General features: G+C 41.7%; 1 protein-coding gene across 1 annotated transcript in view; it reads left to right on the top strand.

Moving 5' to 3' along the window:
- cdh2 (cadherin 2, type 1, N-cadherin (neuronal)) overlaps positions 1-21,083 on the top strand; it is a 64,017-nt gene extending 42,934 nt beyond the window's left edge. The window contains exons 4-16 of the mRNA XM_084369969.1: positions 903-1,070; positions 2,620-2,775; positions 3,991-4,135; positions 4,499-4,671; positions 6,176-6,313; positions 6,798-6,983; positions 7,994-8,247; positions 9,284-9,426; positions 10,477-10,710; positions 11,583-11,816; positions 12,051-12,190; positions 16,950-17,114; positions 19,808-21,083. Of these exons, the coding sequence (XP_084226095.1) occupies positions 903-1,070; positions 2,620-2,775; positions 3,991-4,135; positions 4,499-4,671; positions 6,176-6,313; positions 6,798-6,983; positions 7,994-8,247; positions 9,284-9,426; positions 10,477-10,710; positions 11,583-11,816; positions 12,051-12,190; positions 16,950-17,114; positions 19,808-20,014 (2,343 nt within the window). The 3' untranslated portion in view covers positions 20,015-21,083. The remainder of the gene's footprint in view (positions 1-902; positions 1,071-2,619; positions 2,776-3,990; positions 4,136-4,498; positions 4,672-6,175; positions 6,314-6,797; positions 6,984-7,993; positions 8,248-9,283; positions 9,427-10,476; positions 10,711-11,582; positions 11,817-12,050; positions 12,191-16,949; positions 17,115-19,807) is intronic.
- Positions 21,084-23,811: the final 2,728 nt, after the last annotated feature.

Raw genomic sequence — 23,811 nt, 5'->3', positions numbered from 1 at the left:
GTTTAGTGTCTGGCTTGCAGGTACCATCCTCCTTTGTTTCAAATCTCATTCATTACAGGCGAGGGAGGATGGCAGATCCATTATGGAAGCTGGTCTGTCTGTGTGGGTGCATTTTATCAGGACATAAGAAGAGGTCTGCCATTTAAAGCAAAAAAAAAACCCCAGCTTTGGCAGTGTGTGACTGCTGCAGTCGCCAAATTGTCGCCACACCAAAGCCTTTCAAGGCATATCATCACGTGTTGTACTGTAGATATTTTAAGCTACAAAGAAAGTCATAAAACAATGGATTGTTTGATTGAACACAGATTTTCAATAAATATTAAGTGACATTCGGAAGAGCTTTTTAGATGTTTCCTTTTATAACCACGTCAATTTCCTCTTCATGTAACCAAAATGGAAGGGTTATTGGTCAGCCGTCAGAAATCGGAAAAAACTACAAGCAGACTTGCAGACTCCCTTCGAAACTGTCTGCAAGAGCGGTGAAGTCTGCGCATTTGGATGCAGCCATCATGTTTACCATGGCCGCCATCTTAGTTTACCATATTAGCATGCTAGTTAGCTAATTGGCAGTAAACATAAATGACACAACATGTCATTAGTTTTCCAACTATTTAGTCATAAATAAAAGTAATGGACAAATGAAAATCTGATTATGAAGCTAGATAAGAAGTTAAAGAAACTGCCTTTGTCGTAATGCATTCAATAGTTATCGAGGGAAAATTGAGGAGATCATAGTCAGAGAGGTCGTAGAATTCATCCTCTAGAGACTGTGAAAGTCCGTACAAAATTAAATGTCAATCTATCCAGTAGTATGGATACATAATAGTATGTATGTGCTGATATTTTAATGAAAATATACAATCACTGCCCAACTCTTGAACTAAATCTTTTCCTTTTCACAGGTCCAGGAAGGTGCTGTCCCTCCCATCATGTCCAAGGATTTGAAGGAAATAACATTTCCATCACGAAACGTGGACAGCCAGCTCAAACGCATGAAGAGAGACTGGGTCATCCCCCCAATCAATGTCCCGGAGAACTCACGAGGCCCATTCCCGCAAGAGCTTGTCCGGGTAACGTTGCTCACTGAAACACACGCATGCACAGACACACACAATCACACATACCACTCTCACAACTTCAAAGAAAATGCTTTTTTCTTGATATGACAACCTTGAAGGTCCTGGTTGCCCTGAGCTCCCACTCAGAGGGTCGCAGACATGAGACACATGCCTTCAACAAAACGCTTTATATTTACAGTACTTTGCTAAAGGTCAGGGTCCTTTTTTTCCACTGTATTATTTATCTTTTGTTCCAGGGGGCGGTCGGTACCAATGTAACCTGGCATTATTTAGAAGCTGAGAGAAATCTTAAGTGCTCACCATGGCAATTGTTCCTCAGCTGCCTGTTGAGATTTTACACTCCTTATATCTTAGCTCTCAAGGACACACACACACAGCACAATTCATTTGCATCAGTTCTCTGGTCAGGGTTGAGTGTGGGTGGCTGACAGAGGACAAGCAATACTCAGGACAGCTAAGAAGTAGATCCTTTTTCAGCATATTAAGCTGACTTCCTTACAGGCTGTTAAGTCCTGTACATGCTATTTGTATGTATTATATTTAATCCGGCCATATTAGAAGGGATGTTTCTGGGCTTTAGTGGATGATATCAGGATGAGGAAATACTCTGTTTGCTCAGCATGGATTCAGGGTGTAGGCACATAGGGTCTCAGCTTACATGGCAAACAGAATAGAGGGACCAGCCAAGACAGATTTTCAATACTAGACGGACACACATACACTTTATATGCACCGTTTTACTTGCACAGCAACCTATTTTTAAACTAATACTGAGATTGGTGCTGAAAAGATTAGTCAATACGTCAGTCAGTGTACAGGAAGGCGTATAGCGATGATGCCTGCACATTATGAAGAAAATCTGCAATGTGCTATAACGTTCAATATTGGGATGATGACATGACTTGCAATCAATAAATAGATGTTGAAGGACAACGTATCAGCTCTTCTTTCCTTCCTCTGTCATTGTGCTAGCTAACCTCGCCACCAAATGGACTCCAATCAATCTAAGAGTAGCTAGCGGCTAGCTGTGGCTTCATGTCATTGGCCAGATGATGTAAATTCATGGCCCATGTGATACGTCAAAGGTTCACATGCTGACTCTGAATGCATGGCGCATTAAAGTAAACATATTTTTCTTATTGATAAGGATAAAAACACAATTTATCGGTCACCTCTAATAGTGATTTTAATTATACTGCATGTCTTTATTAGTAATTGTTTATTTGTGGGTTTAGATTTTTCTAGAAACTTGTAAAAGACATTGTCATTGTTGATAAATTAGATTAGATAAATTGGCCATTTGGGTCACTATAGCAGCTTATATTAGCTAATTGCAAATAAATAAACATAGGTGTATATGTAACTATGTATAGCAAATTGGTAAGCATCATACCAACATAAACAAATCACCAAATTAAAAAGAAAAATTGTCTCATGTGTCAGTGAAAAAAAAGGGAATGTCATCCTCAAAAATGCAGTTATAGTCAGTGTATAGTTAATAGACCGCTTAGCTTTTACTAACAAGTCTTTATACCAACAGATCCGGTCGGACCACGACAAAAACCGGTCCCTGAGATACAGTGTGACAGGCCCCGGTGCTGACCAGCCCCCCACGGGCATCTTCATCATCGACCCAATCTCTGGAGAGCTATCTGTCAACAAGCCCCTGGATCGAGAGCACATCTCCAACTTCCATGTAAGTCAGACACAATAGTTTATATAAAAATCAACCCCCGGAGTGGTATAATTTGCAAATGGTGTTTCCAGCCTGCTGCATCAAGAGAAATGTGTTCTGTCTGGCGGCGCTGTACATTCCCGCCAGTTGGCATGTGCTCAGTGGTCATGTGTAGTCTAAACGCTCTGCTCAGACTCAATAAGGGCCGGGGTCTCCCATGAAATCTGACTGATCCGTCTGAGAATTTAAAGGATTTAACGTGATGTTTTTGAATGACTTAGTGTGTGTTAGATACATTATGATAACCTCCAGCTCCTTCAGAGCTGCTTTATTCATTAGTGGTTCACCCATTATATTGCACTGCTCTTTCAATAACATAGCTTAGTTTATAAATACTATTTATCCATGTGCTTTAACTCAAAATGTTGGACATCAATCAAGATTGCAGTTCAAATACAATGACAGATTCAACATGATCTCTGAAGGCAGTGAAAGACTTTCACAGCTGAAAAAACCTTCAAGTATGTTCATAGTGATTCAATTCATGCTGCGTGTGAAATGTGAACTGTATGCACTTGACGCTGTAACATGTTGAATATTTCATATTTCAAGGGCATATGATGTATACTGTTCATAGCCTGTAGATTTTCAATATGTACTGTATTACTTATATTTATTCTAGAGCATGGATGTGTATGATCAAAATATAGGTGTATCACTGAGTTGAAATCCTGTGTAAGCACCAACCTACCTTGTGGTAAGCAGGACAGATGTACTTGAAGTGCAAAAACATGCAGTAGATCAGAGTTGTTTTTCGTAAAAAAGAACTGAACTTGCGCTGACCCAGTGTAGGCAACAGTACTGAATAAAAGCAGAGTATATCTGTTTCAGGCCACAATAAAAATGCAGCTAAAAGGCTTGTGTTGTTGTCGACTGTGGCAGGTATCTGACTAAATCTAGTCATCTGTTTGCCTTTTGACCTGCACATGCCAGAGTTAGTTGTGGGAAAAAAGTGGTCTTTATTTAAAAAAAAAAAAAAAATTCCTCTCGTGGTCACGCTTGTCTGAATAAAGACGATTTTCGGAACTCTTTGCTCTTCTACATACAGTACAAATATATTTTTAGTTAAGTGGGTGACATTGAGTGAGTAGTTATTCCCAATATATGGTTGAAACAGTGGAGAATCATCCTAGCTCGAACAGTTCCACAGCCCAGATGTGTTTGTGTTTCCTCCAGCTGAGAGCTCATGCAGTGGACCTGAATGGCAACCAGGTAGAAAACCCCATTGATATCGTGATCAATGTGATCGACATGAACGACAACAGACCTGAGTTCACTCATCAGATCTGGAACGGCACTGTTCCGGAGGGTTCCAAGCCAGGTAATATACCACATAAAGCCAAGCACAGCTTCACACTGTATGAGCAACCGATTGACTGTAGTCTGAGCCTCCGGCTTCACATGCTGCTATGATGTTAGTAGATCAAACAGCATAGATGGCATTCCTGGGGAGGCCACTTTGTTAACTTTGCTTCTGCTGTTTTAATGTGTGCGGTGGTATTTTAAGATCACTAGGAAGAACACTGGATGTCTATAATACTGTACAAAGCTATAAATCTAGTAGTGTTCAATATAGCACCATCCAGTCAACTTCCAATGTCTTTTGATTGCCAGTTGAAGCAGAAATAAATAGAAAGATAACTGAAAAGTATTTGCATCTTGTCTTTGTGTTTCTGTCCCATAGGAACATTTGTTATGACAGTGACGTCTGTGGACAAAGATGACCCCAAAACAGCTAACGGGATGCTGCGTTACAAGATCCTGTCTCAGAACCCGGAGAGTCCGACCTCCAATATGTTCACCATCAACAATAAAACAGGAGGCATCATTACAGTGGCTGCAGGCCTGGACAGAGAGGTGACTGACACGCCTTCTTTCTTTCTTTATGTAGCCTTGATTCATTCTCTTTATTTTCTTTATCGTCTTGTTTATTACTTGGCGTTCTTTCTTTTGATATCCTACACCTTAATGTTGTAGTCTTTTCACTTCCTATTGAGAAAATGTAGACCTAAAATGAAATGAATAAATGATTGGCTGAACATTTAAGTGAGGCTTTCATTAGCAAGACCATTCATTATGTTAATTAGTCGTAATTTTGCACTTGCCGCCTGTTGTAGATGTATAACAACGTATCTATTTTCTATGTTCATATAAGTGGGGCTGTGCATTTTTTTAATATGATGACAAAACACAGCTTGACTATATTTGCTAATATCCAGACTGTCTGAGAACTAATGAGCCAAAGTGAATTTTTCTGATTACCAACTAAATGAGAAAGTGGAAATGGACTTGGCTGTTTCACACTTATTTACTCTTACAAGGAGGCCACGCGCATCACCGAGCAGCTAAATGTTTCCCTTCCCTCATTCTCGCCTTCTCCGTCTTCCCTTTCTCTAAAGCAGAGGCTTTACTCGCATTTTCTTTCTCTCTTTTTTACCGTGCTATACATGCTACCACTCTGTCATTTAATTGGATCTCATGGCTGTTTGAAAAAATAAATAAAATAATATAGAAAGCTGGAGCCAGTTGGTGCAATTCTAGTGAGGGCAATCTGGCTAGGTGGCTGCTCAATCACTTCCGCCCTGGGGCCGCCGTTTTATGTCCGCCAGTTGCCACCATGAAAGTAATTTGCCCGACTCTCATTACCTAGCAACTGGTCCGTCACCTGAGTGGCTTTTAATGTGAAAAGAGTCATTTGTTAGCTTCATGATGGTGTACATAGCAGAGGTTGCGAGTTTCACACACGCACGCGTGCAACTCATGTCCCCCCATAGAGAATAAATCAGATTTATATAAAAAGCCACCATTACTCATCATAATTAAAAAGCTAGCCGGTTCAGTTTTGTTTCATTTTAGGTGAACACATTAATACTGATGTGCACTGGGGTACCAGCTTATTAGGGACACTTGTGAAGTCTATTTCAACCTTAAACAGCAGTCCAGAAATAAATCCCATCTTTGTGGAACTAAGAACGTTCAGTTTTTACTGAGGATTTGGCATTGTGGAGGCTACAGTTTGAGGCAGTGTTGTGTCCAACAGCAGTATGTTGAATATTTTTACTAATCTAATTCTCATTTACATACTGTACATAATGGGGGCAGACACCTTTTATGTAATGCAGTTCAAAACAACATCCTTCAATTATTAAGAACAAGCATAGAGTTAGAGATAGGATAGATAAGATCGTAATTATTACTGTATTTTGTATGAGCTTGCATTGAGTTAACATTTTTACCTTAAAAACAATTCATTGACAACTCTACATCCTCCAAACATGGCTACAGAATTGCTTGTATTGTTCAGAGATCAAAGAATTGTGTTTTAATCCTGCCGTTGCTTCTCTCTTCTCTTTCCCTCCAGAAAGTGCCTCAGTACACGCTGATCATCCAGGCCACTGACATGGAGGGCAACCCCATGTACGGCCTCTCCAACACAGCCACCGCTGTCATCAGAGTCACTGACATTAACGACAATCCGCCGGAGTTTACTGCTGAGACGGTAAGAAACAAACTTACATCTGGGACATCAGCACAGCAATCTTAGCAAGAGGAAAGCACAACAAGGACCCACATTTCACCCCATTGTGGATATATGCACTCAAGCGTCAGTTCTGCTCGCTAGCCTAGTTCTGCTTGCCCAGCGTTTCTGAAGCCATAGAGATATACAAGTAGCCAGCCATGCGTGAAGTGTTATATCCCCCTCCAAATGTTGACACATGCAACTACGGGGGTGTCTGCCCAAGTGAAAGAGGCACTTACTGTGCTCGCGAATCACTGAAATTTGTAATGCTGCTGTCGTGCTATCAGGGGAGGACAGGGAATGAGATGACCATGACGACATGATAAGTTACCTTAGATGTCTATTTACCCTGGATTGGTCCTGCTGTGCTGTGAGAGGCAGGCTGGGCTCGGTCTATTTTCTGCTGCCACAGCAGTATCACTAACAGCTCGCTGCTCTGTACGTTCATGGTTTATTCATGCAGTTTTTCGGCGAGGTGCCTGAAAACCGTGTGAATGTCATTGTGGCCAACCTGACGGTGACTGACAAGGACCAGCCCAACACGCCGGCCTGGAACGCTGTCTACAAAATCACCGGGGGCGATCCCACGGGCAGGTTCTCCGTGCCCACTGATCCGACCACTAACGAGGGTCTGGTGACGGTCGTTAAGGTAAGGCCTCCTCTTCAAACTCTGCCCCTCTTATCCCTACGAGATGTGTTGTGAATGTATGTATGCTATACTGAGATGGCAGTTATATTAAGATTCATATTTCTTCGATTAATTACATTGATAACTGACAGTTTTGATATTCTGACCGTTTATAACACACACTGAATGTGATGGAACTGAAGTTAAAGGTTAAATGTTATGTTATTCGCAGTTGATAATCCAACTGTCCAGTTCATTTGTGTAAAGAATGGAAGCAACTCATAGACGAATACTACTGTTGAATTTTAAGATGATTTCAGCAGATTTATCATATTTATCGAAAGAAAAAAAAGAAAAACGTACTAATTTACTGAGGTTTTACATGTCTTGGGAGATTTCAGTGTCCCGAACAAATGGGAGAAATTCCAGTAAAAATATTATCTGTGTTTCGTTGAGTTTAAAAACAATTCACAGAGACTACTGATGCTGTGCATCACTGACCCAAAGCATCGGTATTTGTTGGCCTGGGAATGAGACTCAGTCAGCAATCAGCTATCTTTCCCCTGAATTGCTGACTCCACCTTTAATACAATTCAAATTGTGCCCAGAGGGAATTATTTCCAATGGATATTTTGACCAGAGAGACTAAATATGTCTGACTTAAACAGATTTTCGAATAGAACAAATTTTCACTTTAATTAAGTGTGAATTCAAAAATGTAACTCGTAATCAAAATCGTTGTAAAATTCAGAGGACATTTTGAATGACATTGGTTGGTTGCAGCCGGCTCCCTTGTTGTTGTGTATCCTTCAACTGACCACAATAAGAGTCTCTTTATATCATCTCAGTGTCTATTGTGAGCTTACACAATAAGGTTTTTCAGGCAGGAGGAAGAAAAAGCTTTAATTCTTTTAGGTGCTCTCTCACCAGTCTCAGATTACCAAAAATGTAATGTGATTTCCTTTTGTTTATTTGTCCTGAATTTAATTGAGTGACTCACCCTCTGTATACTCTCTGTATCTGTTTTCCAGCCTATTGACTATGAAATCAGCAGGACGTATGTACTGACAGTGGAAGCGAGGAATGAGGTACCGCTGGCCAGAGGCATCCACTCTCCTCGTCAGTCCACCGCCACCGTCTCCATCAGGGTGATCGACGTCAACGAGAGTCCCTACTTTGAGCCCAACCCGAAACTCATTAAACTGGAGGAGGGAGTAATGCCAGAGTCTACTCTGACCTCCTTCACTGCACAAGACCCTGATCGCTTCATGCCACAAACCATCAGGTAGATTTTTGAGTACCGTCTGAACCATTACACATCTTCAGGAGACTCAAGTCCAGTTCACAGACTTGGAAAATTAGAAGAACTACCTCCAGCCTTTAAAGTTGGCTTCATTCCTTAGAATGTCTTTTCTACCTTAAACATCCACCACAGGTGTGTTTTATCAAACATGTACATGTAGCTAGAATGATTCGCAACAAAAGCAAAAACAATGCTGGTGGGTTTATCGTTGATTACACGGTACTCTGTGTGTGAGCAGGAGCAACATAATAGGTTGAGATAACTTGCCATCCTGGCCAATTTCTGTGTCATTCCTGCTCAAATAACACGACACAGCCAGCATGTCTCCATCTCATTCTTGTAGAACAAGCCCTATTTTTGTTTCTCCCTTTTCATCATCAGACATCTTGCCTCACAGCTGTTTGGCCGTGGAAGAGTTTATCTGCCTGAAAACAGTCCATGTGAAATAAGCTAGCTTTGTAATTCCACGGTTTGTCCTACAAATTAGTTTGAGCTACTGATAACAACAAGCCAGTTTGGTCTCCCTTGCGAGGCTGCTCTCAAAAGTTGGAATAATTATGTAAAATGCATGACGCCTGAAATATTTATTCAGTGTAAACAAATAAAAAACAAAAGCATCTCTAGAAGAAAGAGATGCCTCGCTGGAAATGGAAACTAAATTCAGCAACAACAGTTCTTTCTGCAGAAAACAAAATGAAACCTTTTTAAACTTTCTCACTACTCTTAAAATGAACTTGCAGATAACTCCTTAGTCACTTAGAATACAACATGAAAGTTTTCAGTCATTCAGGTCATGGTAATTCTAAGTGCTGTCCTTAACAACTCTGTAAAAGACACTCCCACACAGAGTTTAAAAGCCTGCAAACTCCCCTCCAGTTAGTTAGAACTGAAGAAGCCTCTTGGATGAGAGGTGAAACGTTTTCAAGAAACTGAAACAAGTCCAGTTGTTTACGATACAGCATTAGAAATAATGAGGATTATGGATCACTGTGTAAACCTCTTTTTTTTCTCCCCTCAGATACTCCAAACTCTCAGATCCAGCCAACTGGTTAAGGATTGACCCGAACAACGGTCGTATCAAAACAATTGCCATTTTGGACAGAGAGTCGCCCTTTGTGAAGAACAGTTTGTACAATGCAACATTCCTGGCTACTGACAACGGTATGTAACCAGTCAAGTGGTACTGCAGTTGCCAAAAATACCTTGCCGAGCTCCTGTGATGCACCGGTTACATGGTCTAGGTGTTTTAGCCAGGCTGTTACACAAGCACTCTCTTTGAGGCCATTATTGTTGGAGCAGTCAGGAGGAGATAATGCTGCGTTTTCAAAAGGAAGCCTAGCGTATGTCTAATGTAGCCTACCTCTCAAAGGTCAATCTTCCACCTAGCATCACTTTGACTCCCTCTGTGATGTTTTTCACCTGAAGTCAGTGCACAAATGTACCGTATCTGTTGAAAAGAAAAACTATCTCAGTTACAGCCGCAAAGACATCCTCCATGCCTGAAGGTCAACCTTGTACCAGGCACTTGGTTTGTCTGGAACGCTGACCACCTTAGTTGAAGGTTAATGTGCTAGCAGTCCCAGAACCATGCAGCATGTGGATGTATTCACCTCTTCCCTGCACTGGTGGGATTTACCTCTGTTCAGGTTTACCCTGTTCTGCGGAGCATAGCTTAGGCCAATAGGCTTAAAAACTCTACCAATAAAGAGGTTTCTCAGCATTAATGGGTCAGGATTGGATGACTAGCTCCTTTGAGCGTGGCCTGAATGGTAAAAAAGCCTCTTAGCTGAGTGAATACATAGAGGAGCCTGAGAGGAGCGACAGTGGGCTCTGTTTGTCTGCTTTAGTATTCCCATCCCGTGTCCTTCGTCAGGAAGACGTTCTCCAGGCACACACACACACACTACCCAAATGTTCTGATATCTCTCTCTTTCTTTCTGTCTACCTCCTCACTTGAGATTAGATCTCAGATCAGTATGCAGTTTGGATGGGCCTTCTCCCACTAGAGTAAATAGCTGTTTAGAGTGTCTTATTACAGCATGAGACCCAAAGAATAAACTCCGTACTTTACTTTTCTCTGTTTACTGCATAATGACTGCAAAATGAGAAATGGCTTTTCGATAGTATACATTCCTATCCATATGAAAATCCCTTTTCCCATACATATGTATGTGCTCAGTGTGTATGTGTGTCATTTTATAACCCATGTAGGTATACCTCCAGCAAGTGGCACAGGCACTCTCCAGATCTACCTGCTGGATATCAACGACAACGCTCCGAAGGTGTTCCCTCAGGAGGCAGAGATATGTGAAAAGCCCGAGCCAAATGCCATCAACATCACTGCACTCGATGGAGATTTGAACCCCAACGCTGGGCCGTTCGCCTTCGAGTTAGCCCACCGGCCCTCTGATGTGAGGAGAAACTGGACCATCACAAGAGTCAGCGGTAGGAAACAGATTCCCATGAATAACCCTGTTAGATTCATATTATATAGTACTGTTTAATGCAGTAATCTTCTTTGTGATGTTGATTCAGCTTTTTGGCCTGGTTTTGTATCTGTTACTGGAAATTGAAAAGAGGGAATGACCCATTTCAGATTTTTAATTAGTGGCATTTAATAATTAGAAATAAAACTGAAAAAAATATAAATAAAAATGTAACTTTCAGCAGTCTTTTGTCTGGTAATTAAAACTTGAAACCTTGATCTGTGATCCCTCTGAACAAGTTAGCAAAAGTGTAAATAGCACACTGCAGAGGGGTCAGGCAGAGCTGGAACAGACAATAAGTTATTATATTAACATTACTAAACAGTCATTAATTGTTTATGCTAATTTGAAAAAAAACATGTGTGGAAGAACTAATTTGTTGTTTGTTAGCTATTAGACAGTGTGACAGTTGAAAAGCAGTGAATATATCTTAATAGGATAATGGCATTTGGATTATCGCTACTGGGAATTCAGCCTAAGCAGCATTATCAAAAGGTATTCAGTAGGTTTATAAGCTCCAAATCTAAATCCTGACCATGTTTTGGATTAGATATGCTGATGCAACTTCCAGGTATGAATTTATGCTGCATATTTGTGGTAATAGGGAGTGTAATCGCACTGTGAACACGGTCTGTACAAACAAGTATTCAGAGTTTTGATTTAATCCCCTCTGAAAGCTCCTCAGTTGAAGAAACATGATGCCATTTTATTTTTGAACACATTCAGCAACTTGATTTCAGCTCTCACTTCTTCATATGTATCTGCTCTGACGATGAGCCGTCTTAGATCACTCACTCAGTCTTTCTGTCTTTTCTCCTTCTCGTCTCTCAGGTGACTATGCTCAGGTGAGCCTGAAAATTGGCTACCTTGAAAGTGGCATCTATGAGATCCCCATCATAATCACAGACTCGGGCAACCTGCCCATGTCCAACACCTCCTATCTGCGGATTAAAGTGTGCCAGTGCGACATCAATGGGGACTGCACTGACCAGCAACACATCATGGCTGCGGGCCTGGGCACCGGTGCTATCATTGCCATCCTCCTGTGCATCATCATCCTCCTCAGTGAGTGTCTCAGTGCCTCTCTCATACAGCACATCGCACGAACACACGCAGGGATTATAAAGACAGATAAACATGATCCGAGATACCGCTAGATTACTGTAGGATTACCAAAAAGATAGTTTTGATCAGGCCCCCATCCAAGCTCTAAAACATCGGATCCGATTACACTTGTATGAAAATATGTAAGTTATTATGTTTTTAGTAATGTGAGACCTCTCTCTGTCTGCCTATCAGTCCTGGTGCTGCTGTTTGTGGTGTGGATGAAGCGCCGCGATAAAGAGCGCCAGGCCAAGCAGCTGCTCATCGATCCAGAGGATGATGTGAGAGACAACATTCTCAAGTATGATGAGGAAGGTGGCGGAGAGGAGGATCAGGTAAGAATGATGTGGTAGACACAGACTCTTATTTTGAAGGCCCTGTTAACCTGTGTGCTCAATCTGCTTCCTACCATAAGCAATGGTGTCAAATTTCGAATCCGTGCTGCTTTGTCTGTGCTCCTCCGATTGGTTTGGAGTGAGATGTCTCATAAGTCTGAGCACCAATCAGGATTTTGCGTCTTTTAAATCGGAATCTGATCTACAGCTGTGGGGGTGTTTGCTTATCTTGACCACTGTCAAACCCACTCAATTCTGATGAGGAAGATGAGCTGTTTGCAGTGGAAAAATCTGAATAAATAATACCTTTCTTGACAAACTTTAACTGTAAAGGTGCTGTAAGTGTTATTTTCTTTCTAAAATGAATATTAAATCACTCTGTATTCCAACAGTAATCACTGTTGGAGATTGTGTAGTCAGTAACCCATGTCTCTCCTCCCCCTGCTCATGCAGTAAAAGAGAAAAGACATTTTCCAGTACTGCCCACTTTATCCAATCAGAACAGAGATCTTGTCAAGTGCAAATGGGACAGGTTAGATAAAACAATGATGACGCTCAGAGCGTTTCTTTATCAGACAAGAATGTTTAGTTATGTAGCAATAACCAAAAATTCCACTCTGGATCCTTGTGCTCACATGGACGAAGAAACTGTGAATTGGCCCTCATACTATATTTTGTTTGGATAGATGTTCTGCTAGTGTTCAGACAACATTTAACACTTGAGGACTTCAGCTTGTTCAAATATGTCCATGTACTTGTGAAATCATCTTGCAATAAATTGGACAGATATTTCGATGTGACAAGCATGTTTTTTTATATCTAGGGAACAAGATTTGTTGCCATGGCACTACATTCCGTTATTATAATGCTGTTTGTCTGGTCACACATTTTACCTCTATCAAAAAATTTTAGCTTTTTGCAGCTAATATTAAGATTTGCTTTGATTTTAGTAATATTTCTGTTAATTGTGCACCCTTAGTCCCAGCGGAGAAATGTGCTCATATTGGTACTAGTATAGAAAAATGTCAAACAACACAGTGTTTTTGAAAAGGGTGACATTTCATCTCAGGTGAGTGTGTGGTCTTTGTTAGGTAGAAACATTCAGGTCACATCTACAGTATGCAGCAGCAGTTTTCTGTATAACTGAAGCAATTTGACAAAGACGACCACCTACAATCGTTCTGCGAACACATTAACAGTAACAATGCTCTCGTTTGAGTGTCAGTCCTGCTCACTATGAGGCTCCACAACACTTTACAGTCCTTCACAATGCGGAATAAGACGGTTTTCATTGTAAACTGCAAAGTACCTTTTTTCTTACAAAAAAAGGGTCTGGGAATCGAAATCTGGAATCAATAAGACAAACACATAGTGATCCTATCTGTTCTGGAAATATCGGTTTGTTCGCTCAACTGGAACTGGTTCTCTCTTCACAACCCTAACGCCCACAAACACACACATACAATAGTAATGCAGTGCCACCGGCATCAATAAAGTCACATTTCTTTATCCCCCTGCACTGATTACGCACACACAGACACAAATTCAATTGTCCTAACGACCCCTTGTTAGCAGAACGGAACCATTTCATAAAAAAGGCAGTAATATACCAAATGGGCTATTGTTTTGTTACTGGCTGAAGTGGCTTAGGTATAGCAGAAACGAGCAGGAGACCCCGTTCTGACCCAGCACTGTGCCAAATTAGCCTCGGAGACTTGTAATTGGTAAGCTGATGTCATTTGGAGATAGACATCTGCTGTGGCACAATAATGAAGCTCTGTCTAAGGTAACAATATGACTGGAAAGCCATTACACATGAGCCAGTGATTAGGCAGGAGGGAACGCACCCACTTGTGTATTCACTTCCTCGCTTTCACACACAGAATGCACAAACGTGTGGAGCGGAACATGTTGAGGAAGAATCGTGATATAACACCCCTCAAAGGCAAACGAGCGGGTACAGCAATTTGTTGAGGGGAAAACAAGCTTCCATTTTGAGTGGTGCAGAGGAGGGTAGGGCAGCAGGAGAAAATGGTCTTGTCTGTGGAATCGGGAGAGTCAGTGTTGGGTAAAAAATGACCCTTCCTTTCTCTGAGATGTGGTCTTTATAATGCCCACCTCTGTTCTCCCTATCTCCCGCTGGTGAGGAAATTGAAGTGTCAGACTATTGGGTGCTCTCAGAGTATATGATTTTGGTTGTTGCTGCCATTGCCCTGGTTTCTATTGGTTTGTGAAGCACTCATTTCATCAAAGGCAGACAGCTGATCAGCCTGCGCTCCCCGGACATGAAAAAAAAGAATGCAGAAATAATAGCAAATTGAGTAGTTGTCGTGCACATAAACGCCGGTGAGAAAAATAAAAATGTTAGACAGCGATGAGTCATCGTCTTCTCCAGTGACCTCCTCTGAATAATTTGCTGCACATTAACCATAGATATTGTGGCTTTGGAGGCATGCTTTGCAAAATTTTTTGATTTGTTTTTCAATCTCATGCAGTAAGTGAAACAAAACGAATCAGACCTGTTTTCACAGACCGTATAAGTGCCTCATGTATTTGTCACCAGAGATAAAAACAAGTTCAACATTTCAGAGGAACTGCAGCATCTCTAATGTTATATCAGGATAATTCCAGTGTATTGCAACTTGGGTTTGGGGTCATTATTTCAATCTGACATATAATAGGAAGTTATTGTAAGAATTGGGATTAACACCTCCACTTGTAAGTCCATCAGGGCACGAAACACAAGCGGTCATCGGAGGGAACAGTTCAAAAATTTTGAGAAATGCTATAAAAATAGTAATAGTCTTATGACTCATCCAACCTCGATGAGTTGGAATCCCACAGGCATTAAAATGTTCATGCAAACTACACAGAAACAGCCACTGTTCATGCTTATGGTCTCATTTGTCCTGTAGAGGCATCAGTATTAAACTGAGACTTCTACATAACCAGTTATAAATTCCTTGGAAAAAGGGGGAAACGGCTAATCCGTCCAAACGTAACAAAATCTGTTTACCAGCACCTCTGTTCTGTGTTTGTGCTGAGTTAAGCTAACCTGCTGGCGCCCCCCGCCTTATATCGATCGGACAAAACTAGAGTGGTGTCAGTCTTTTCAATGACTTCTCAGCAAGAAAGCAAATGAGTCAAACTATTGAATGTCAAACTACTGAAGAAATGTTGGAAACAAGCCAGCACTTTAGCCAGATTATCTTTACCACTTTGTTTGCCAAAAGGCTTTACAATCAAATTAAAGGCTAAAGGACAATTTGGGTAACAATTTAGCCTTTCTTATCTTTCTTCTTCTCGCCTGGAGTTTAACTCTGTGTTATCATTAGACTACTCATGTTTTTTTGCCCTGCAGGAATTATTACTAGCGATTTTGCTGCATTCCCAGATTCCATATTAAATAAGTGTGTAGAAAGCCATAATTACCAGTAGGAACAAAAGAACAAGCTTTTAAAATAATCAACTGGGTCCTGTTTAAACTTGCTCAGCCACGACTTGCAAGGCTAAGCGATGCTCACCCTCGCATGTTTGAATGTGGGTCATCATAAGTGCCAGGGGCAGCCATTTCAGCGGGCCAGAGTACGTGTGAGGATTCGATTCCCTGAAGGGAGCTGGTATATCATTAGACCTTCCTGCTTAGTTCAGCCATTATTTGGCTCCGTTGCAATTCCTGTCACCGACTCCTGACCCCTCCGGTGTGTGACCTCAGAGAAGGTCGAACAGGAGTCAGACTGAAATGCATCTAAGACGATGGATGGTTGTTACTGCGTGATGTATGACCATCGTACTTCCCCAGCTAGCCTTGAGGGTTAATGTCATTCACAATGAAATCAAATCACACATGAATAATCAATGTGTTTGTTTTAGATTGGAGATGATACTTATTAGTGTGGAGCTGAGTAGGTGTTGTGTTTGTATATCTGGGTTGTTTGTGCACCATCACATGGTTTATATTTATTCTCATCTTTATTTTTACATTGGAGCCTCTCCAGCCTTTTTTTTTTTTTTTTTTTCCTTTTTATCCTGGCAGTGAGCGTGCATGCAGGTTTGTGTGTGTAGGTACATGTGCAACTGAGCAAAGACAATTTTGAAGGGGGATATTAGAGATGGATGGATTACCGAAAATCTTCTAAAGAGGGACAATCCATCATGCACGCTTATTAGGCACACACCCTGATTCTCAAATGGCATTTTCTCTATCATATCTGCTGTCACCGTGATACCATCCAGTCATTCAGCCCAGCTCGGCCTCTCTTTCTCCCCTAACTCCTTTTCTCCCCCCACTCTTCCTCCTCCTTCTTCCCTGCCCATGACTTTGCACAAACTGCGAGCCATTCAGGTTGCCTTGGTAATGTTAATAGGATTAGGAATGGCTTATGCATATCCACCATCCCGTGTCTGGGCATTGATTAGAGCAAAACAGTCGCCTGCACATCCTTCCTACAGCACGCCTGCACAAGTACAAACACTCTGCAGCGTATGATGTGGTCCTCAGCTTGGACCCCCTCAGTGCTGGCTCTTTTAATGTGTCAAATTGTCCCTGGGCTCGTGCTTCACAGACAAGAAGATTAAAGTTTCTCTTGTGTTCCCTCAACTCTTCCCGCTGCATTCTAACTTTAAAATCTCCTCCACTCAGTTGAACTCCTCTTCCTCCGCACGGCACAGGATGTGTTTATCAATTTAAATAATCACACTCGGTTTAGGGTCTCGTCACGCCGCTCAGCTAACTCCCATCTGTCTATGTGCTCGCCAGGATTACGACCTGAGTCAGCTCCAGCAGCCGGACACGATAGAGCCTGATGCCATCAAGCCGGTGGGAATCCGCCGTCTAGACGAGAGACCCCTCCACCCCGAGCCACAGTACCCAATGAGGTCAGCAGCACCCCACCCTGGAGACATCGGAGACTTCATCAATGAGGTAAGCGCACCGTCCAGCAACAGTTATTGCAAAAAATGAGATTGTTGTGCTGCGTGGTGAAATCAAATCCCTCGGAGAGGAGCTGAAATGAAAGGATCAGTGCTGCCCCAAAAAGCTTGAATTTCATTTTCAAGCTGAATGACTTTCTTATAATCAACTTGTATCTAAATAAACAATTTGGCTCATATGACTTCATATCAAGCAGTTGTGCACAGCCTTCTCTTGGGAGAGAAAAAAACTTTAAATTGAATAAATTATTATTTGAATTGTTTTCATCTTTTCCCAGCAGAAACTTTTCTCATCTCACACAGTATATCCGCTCAGACATACATAAAGCCCAAAAAGCACATGATGCTAACTAAGTTGGATGTAATTGTTTTTCTCCTCACCCTCCGCCGACGTAGAGTTGCAGACGTGTCAGCATAGAAATGGAAGATGAGAGAAGCAATACATTGGCTTTCTATCGGAGTGCACTGTTCAGAGTGCCCTCGTTTGCCTGAGGCCATCATTGACTCCAGCATGAAGGGAGAATGTAAAATGAAAAGAGCAGTCATGTATTTTTCACAAGCTCCAACAGACAAGAGTTTCACAGCATTACAAATGGAGTTCTCTCCGAGTTTTTGGATGGCGCCCATGTTTTTAGATTAGAACTCGCTCTTTCAGCTCCGCTCCCCGACCATCTATCTCTCAGATCCCTTAACCCAGGCACCACTCATTTTCACTCTCGCCATGTCTCATGAATACACCTAATACACTTGTCGTAACAGCTGATATTGAGTGGAATTTAATGTTTCGCGCCGCTCAATGAAGAGCAGTCTCACAATGCGCCCCATCCTTCACTGGACTTGTCATTTTAATATTCTCACAAGACCTCTGAGACGTTTTCAAGTCTGAGCATCCTGACCCAGAAAACGCTCACTGCAGCCAGGCAATGTTGATCTGTTTTTAGCCCCAGATTTGACTGTCGCTAAAGCTCAGTCATGGTAGCTCCAGCGCTCACACGGAGCTGGAATCTGACCCAACTGATAAGGGCGAGCTGCCAGAGGAGTAGGGAGACAGAGACGGGTGGGGGAGGGGAAAAAAGGGGTCTGATCTCCATCCTGTAATGTGCACACGCCCCGGGAGCTTGTGGCTCTTAATTAAATTAGAGGGACAAGAAATTTTAGGTTTAGCGTAAAGACTTTAAGCCACAGTCGGACAAACAAACGTCTATTAGTCTGTTCTCACAGTGGGGAGGGGGAGGTGCATATTAGATACATTAGCACTAACTTGACATGACCTCTGTTGGTCACAGGTGGACACAGCGCCGCAAAGCCGAAGTGATTGTGTTCATTGTTTTTCACGGTGCCTCGTTTCAGCTCCGGCAAGGTTGTCTCTGAATAGAAATACCAGTGGGTTTTATTACACGTCTCTTTTGTTATCTGGGACAGAGTGACTCCAAAAAAAGTGGGGAGAGTGGTTCACCATTTCACTGAAAAAGTCGTGATTGTCTCCCGCACGGTGGATGACTCAGTTAAAATGAAATTACGAGGCTGAGTTCTGTGATTGACTAACCTTATGAAACTGCCAGTGGGGTTTTGGTTGTAGATGGAAGGGGGCTATAACCAGCAGAGCGATTATGGTTGTAATTGTAATGAACGATCCATCTGTCATATTTCCCACCAAATTATCAGCACCACAGCCCTGAGCAAACACTTAACGAAAGCTAACAAGTGGAAAATAATCGCTAAGTGCCCAGGCACTTTAATTCAATCCATCTTTTTATTTGAGAGCATTTCAGCGCTATAATGGCAGCATAGAGGAAACTATAAATCTTCGACAAGTTCCCAATGAGCTGAGGTCTCGTTTCTCACTGTTATGTTGCTCCACTTCTGTTAATTCATTTATTATTTGTTGGGTGCCTCAGTTGTGGCGATAAGAGGGAGAAACCAGGCTTGGATCCAACGTGGTAGATGGCCAAAGCACATCTCAACTCCTAGATTAGCAATCCATCAAGTCTCTAGAGTCCCGTTAGGGGATGGGGCTGGAAATCAATAACAATCCATAAGGACCTCTCATGACGCGATGAGGATTTCTAGGAATGTCGAGCACAATCTTCAAAATAGGAGCACCCCCACCAAGCACCATGAGCCTCGAGATAACACGGAGAGACACGCATGCGTGGCAGAGACGCTCATGTTCCTCTCATCTCAGCCTCGGCTGAGCTCAGCGCTTACTGCTAAATGTTTAGGCAGATGTTAGATAAATACGATATATTAGATATTACATACATACAAGATATTACTGTCTAAATTATAGATGAAAAAGTGTCAGTGCTGGAGTTGTTTTGCCTGTCGAAAGCCCTTGAAGACTGAGGGGGGCTTGCACAAGGGTCACTGGAGAAGCAGAAATAATTCCAGTCATCTGAGGCTGCTGGTCATGCTCACTCTTGGCTTTTGATCAAGCAGCAGATAATCCCACATCCCAGAAACATCAGGAGAGTTCTGACTAAAACACAGAGGAGGGAACACCAGAGCCTGATTAATCTTATTTCCTGAACGAGTGGAGGTTGAACAACTGACTGGTTTTTGGATAGATTAGCCTGTTTGTGTTCAGCAGTAGGAGGGGAGGGGGTCGCGAGGCTCCCGCCTCTTTGCAGACGTGACTTAATCTTCTCATCTAACCGTGTTTTTTTTTTTTTTCATTCTGTACAGGGACTGAAGGCAGCAGACAATGACCCCACCGCTCCTCCGTACGACTCCCTGCTAGTGTTCGACTACGAGGGCAGCGGCTCCACAGCTGGCTCCCTAAGCTCCCTCAACTCCTCCAGCAGCGGGGGTGACCAGGACTACGATTACCTCAACGACTGGGGCCCACGCTTTAGAAAACTGGCAGACATGTACGGTGGAAGTGATGACTAGGACACACAGCCACTCCTCGAAAAAGATGAAGAGATGAAGAAAAAAAAAATGAAGAAAAAGGAAAGATTTCCTGTTGATGGACACGGACAGCTTCTGATATTCCCTGAAAGATGGAACTGTGACAGAAAAGAAACAAAAAATAAACATTGATTCAGAAATTTTTTTCAAAAACAACCAACCTAGGCTTATTGTTGTAGTCTACGCATACATATGCTTGTTGAAAGCTTAGGCATAGGCTGTGGTCCAGTTATGGAGGATGTGGGAGGGAACACTGGTGGACTGTCACCATTTGGATTGTTGGTATTGAATGCGCTCAGTTACACTTGAATTTCACAGTACAGAAGCACTGGGATATAATGTGCCTTTTTGTACATTTTTTTGGATCTAAATGATTAGTTTTATGTTCAAGGCTTTAATGGTACTGACTTTTGGAGTGATTTCAAAAACAAAGTATGTTACACTCTGGTATGCTTCTACATGCTTTTTTTCTTTGGTTCCACAATGCTCCTGTTTGTTGAAGATTATTTAAATAAACTACAAAGACGGAGAAATGAAGGATCATCTGTTAGGTTGGTCGGGAAGGAAAAACACAATTGAGAGCAGCACTGTACAGTACGCTAGACTTCTAGACTTTTTCACTAAAAAATTAAAATTATGCAGCTGGTTGCAAATAAAGGGAGTTATGAATCATACTTTTGTAGCAGATTTTTTTTTTTTTCTTTTTTTTCTGAAGTGATGTAGTATTTTACAAAAACAACAAAAAAACTGTTTTGGTCTAATCTATGTACACTTCATTTGCCTTAGTCATCATCTGATATTTTCAAGTTTTACTTCACTGTAAAAAGATGTGTGTACATAATGTTTTTTTTTTTTTCTTTATCTTTTTTCTTTTGATGTAGTATATGAAAAAGTGCAAAAAGTTCCAAACTTGTAAATGTTTGATTTGGACTACAAAATTCAAAGTTTTTTGCATGTTTTTATCTTTTCTTGACAACAAAAATGAAAAATGTTGTTTCCCAAATTTATTTACAAAGTGAAAAAAAATAATAAAAATCTGGGTGACATTAAATGTGTAGAAGTTAAGAGAGTTTTTTGTATAAAACGTGAAAACACATCGATAAAAAAAAATTGAAAAGTAGTGATCTTGTCAGCACAACTGTTGAATTTGTACCAAAAAGGGGGTGGGGTGGGGTGGGATGACATGTTAGGCACTAATTACTGAATCAGCTTTAAGACTGGAAAAGGTTTTGGACTTAAGCCTTGTTGGATAACCATGTGTACTGGAAAACAAATTATACATCTCTGACCCCAACCATCCAAATAAAATGCTAATTTTGGAGCTAAAATCTGCCTCTCTATTTATTTGTTTTTACTCAAACGCAGCATTGTTGCAGAGGCTTAATTAGATTGCGACTTGTGCAATCTATCTCAAAAAGACAATAGCTTTTAAACAAAACAAAAAAAAAGTTCACAGTATAGTGTTTTACCAGAGGGGAGAATAAATCATTCATATCCTTATTTATTTATTGTTTACACACATTGTGTATGAGCAAAGTGCCTCGGGCTCGTACGAGTTTCTAGATAAGTTGTGTGTTGCAGGCTGAGAAGTAAACAATACGCCTATTATATAACACTATCTGTGTGTTCCTAAGCCAAGTCGAGGTCAAAAGCATCATGTAAAATGCCAATTCCACCCAGCACCTGTCAGCTATCAGGGATTTGTACTGTAAAGTACTATAGGTCAGATCGGCCTTGACCTCAAAGTGAAGAATGCCTCCAAAAAAACTGCCCCGAGGGATCTGGCATGTACTCCCAGGACATGTGGACGGATGGAGATGAGAATGTGTCTGTTTGTGTGTGTGTGTGTGTGTGTGTGTGTGTGTACTGCACATGGTGGTATAGCAGCGGTAACGATCCGCTCATCCGTCACGTGCACAGTGAATTTGGATGATGAAAGTCACGGGACGTTGGCCGTTCAGCCTTCACCTGCCCTTCCTTTCCCCCTCTCGCTGCGATTACTCTGGGACCTGGAATTCACAGAGCCACCGCTTGCACCCAGTCGAGTCGACGTGGACACGGCTTATTAATTCAACCAAATTAGACAGGAGTTTGGTTTTCTACGCCTCACGCAAAACGCAATGAATGTCTATTAGAGAATAAGCAGTGAACCGTACCTGCCTTTTGTTTTTCAGCTGGTGTAATCAGTGTAGCTGCTCCCTGTTAATCAGTTCCACATCCTGTACCGCTGAAGAACACCGGTAGTTTTCATACATCCTGCATGAGGCGAGGAGTTTTTCTTACAGAGCTGCTCTTAAATGACCTTGTCTGGTGCATATCACTTATCAGGGTATGCACAGCTATGCACTCCACTCGCCAGAGGCAACATGAAATTTTACATGCCCAGTCAGATGAAATCTTAAACAACAAACCGTCTGACCTCGAGGTGTTGTTTCAAGTGCAACTGAGTCAGATTTGTTTTGCAAAAAAATCACTTCCTTAGACTTTGAGGTTTCCAAGGCCAGACGGCTGGTTTTCATGTACTTCCTTTTGTTTCTACTTCCCTTAATACGCCATTTAAACCTTCGCCTAACTACTTGTTGCTTTGATCTTGGGCAGGCACAGATGTGGCTCATGACTCAGGATCTCAAAAGGGCTTCATCGAATCCTTTTTACTTCTTAAACATGCCCAAAGCTAACAACTGTGCAGCCAAGCAGGACATACTTTCAGAGGAAGATCACCATTAAAGGAATAGTTCAGAATTTTTTGCTTTCTCTGGGACCACTGAGAAACAGCTAGCGTGGATCAGTACGAAGATACAAATCCGGTCAAATGCTACCAGGATGAATGAGCTAATAAATTCACACATCCGTCTCCATTTTATGGTACAGCCTGTACGCTTACATCCGCTAGCTTTAGCCTTACATTTAATGGACAGATTAAATATAAGTGGGATTGATCTTTTCATCTAACTTTTGTCAAGCAAACAAGGTACAACGTGCTAATCAGTTAGGGTTAGGGGACTTTTGGCCAGGCTGGCTGTCTTACCCTGCAGCTACAGCTAACATTCTGCTAGCTGGTTTTAGCCTTACATTTAACGGTCAATTTGAGAGTGTCTCTTGTCATCTAACTAACTGTCATTGTCCTTACAACGGTTGTTGCACAAAGTAAACAAACAGATACAACGTGTTAATTAATGAGCTTCACAAAGGCTGGTGCAGCTACAGCCAGCAAGCTAACGGTCTGCTGGCTTTAGCCCTACATCGAACAGACAGATTTGAGTCTGTGTATTGGTCTTTTCATCTTGTTGTTACACGTTTCTTGTACTTGGTAAACAAGAAATACACGGTTTTAATCAGTGAGCTTCAGAAGTGCTGGTAAGTGGATTTTGTGACATTTTGGCCGCAGTCAGCCCGACTGTTTCACCCCACTGACAGCCACAACCAGCAAGCTAACGTTCTGCTGGCATTAGCCTTACATTTAACAGACAGATTTGAGATTGGTATTGATCATTTCATCTAGCTTTGTTGCCCTTACAAGTTTTTTTGTTGGAAGTAAACAAAAGATTCAATGTGCTTATTAGCGAGCCTTAAGAAGTGCTGGAAGGTGGATTTCGTTCTGTGTCGGACGCGACCGGGCCGGCTGGCTTTAGCCTTATATTTAACAGACCGGCTTTGAAAGCGTCTTTTCCATCTAACTCGCCTCCAGAAAGTGCATTTCCCCAAAATGTCAAACTACTCCTTTAAATCACACATAACAGATGAGCAGCTTTATAGTTGCAGGTGTACAGCTGTCCACT

Source organism: Pagrus pagrus, assembly GCF_965226575.1.
Source record: "Pagrus pagrus genome assembly, chromosome: 12".
In the NCBI taxonomy this organism is placed as follows: domain Eukaryota; kingdom Metazoa; phylum Chordata; class Actinopteri; order Spariformes; family Sparidae; genus Pagrus; species Pagrus pagrus.
The sequence above is the reverse complement of the archived record's forward strand: the minus strand, read 5'-3'. Positions and strand labels throughout refer to the sequence as shown.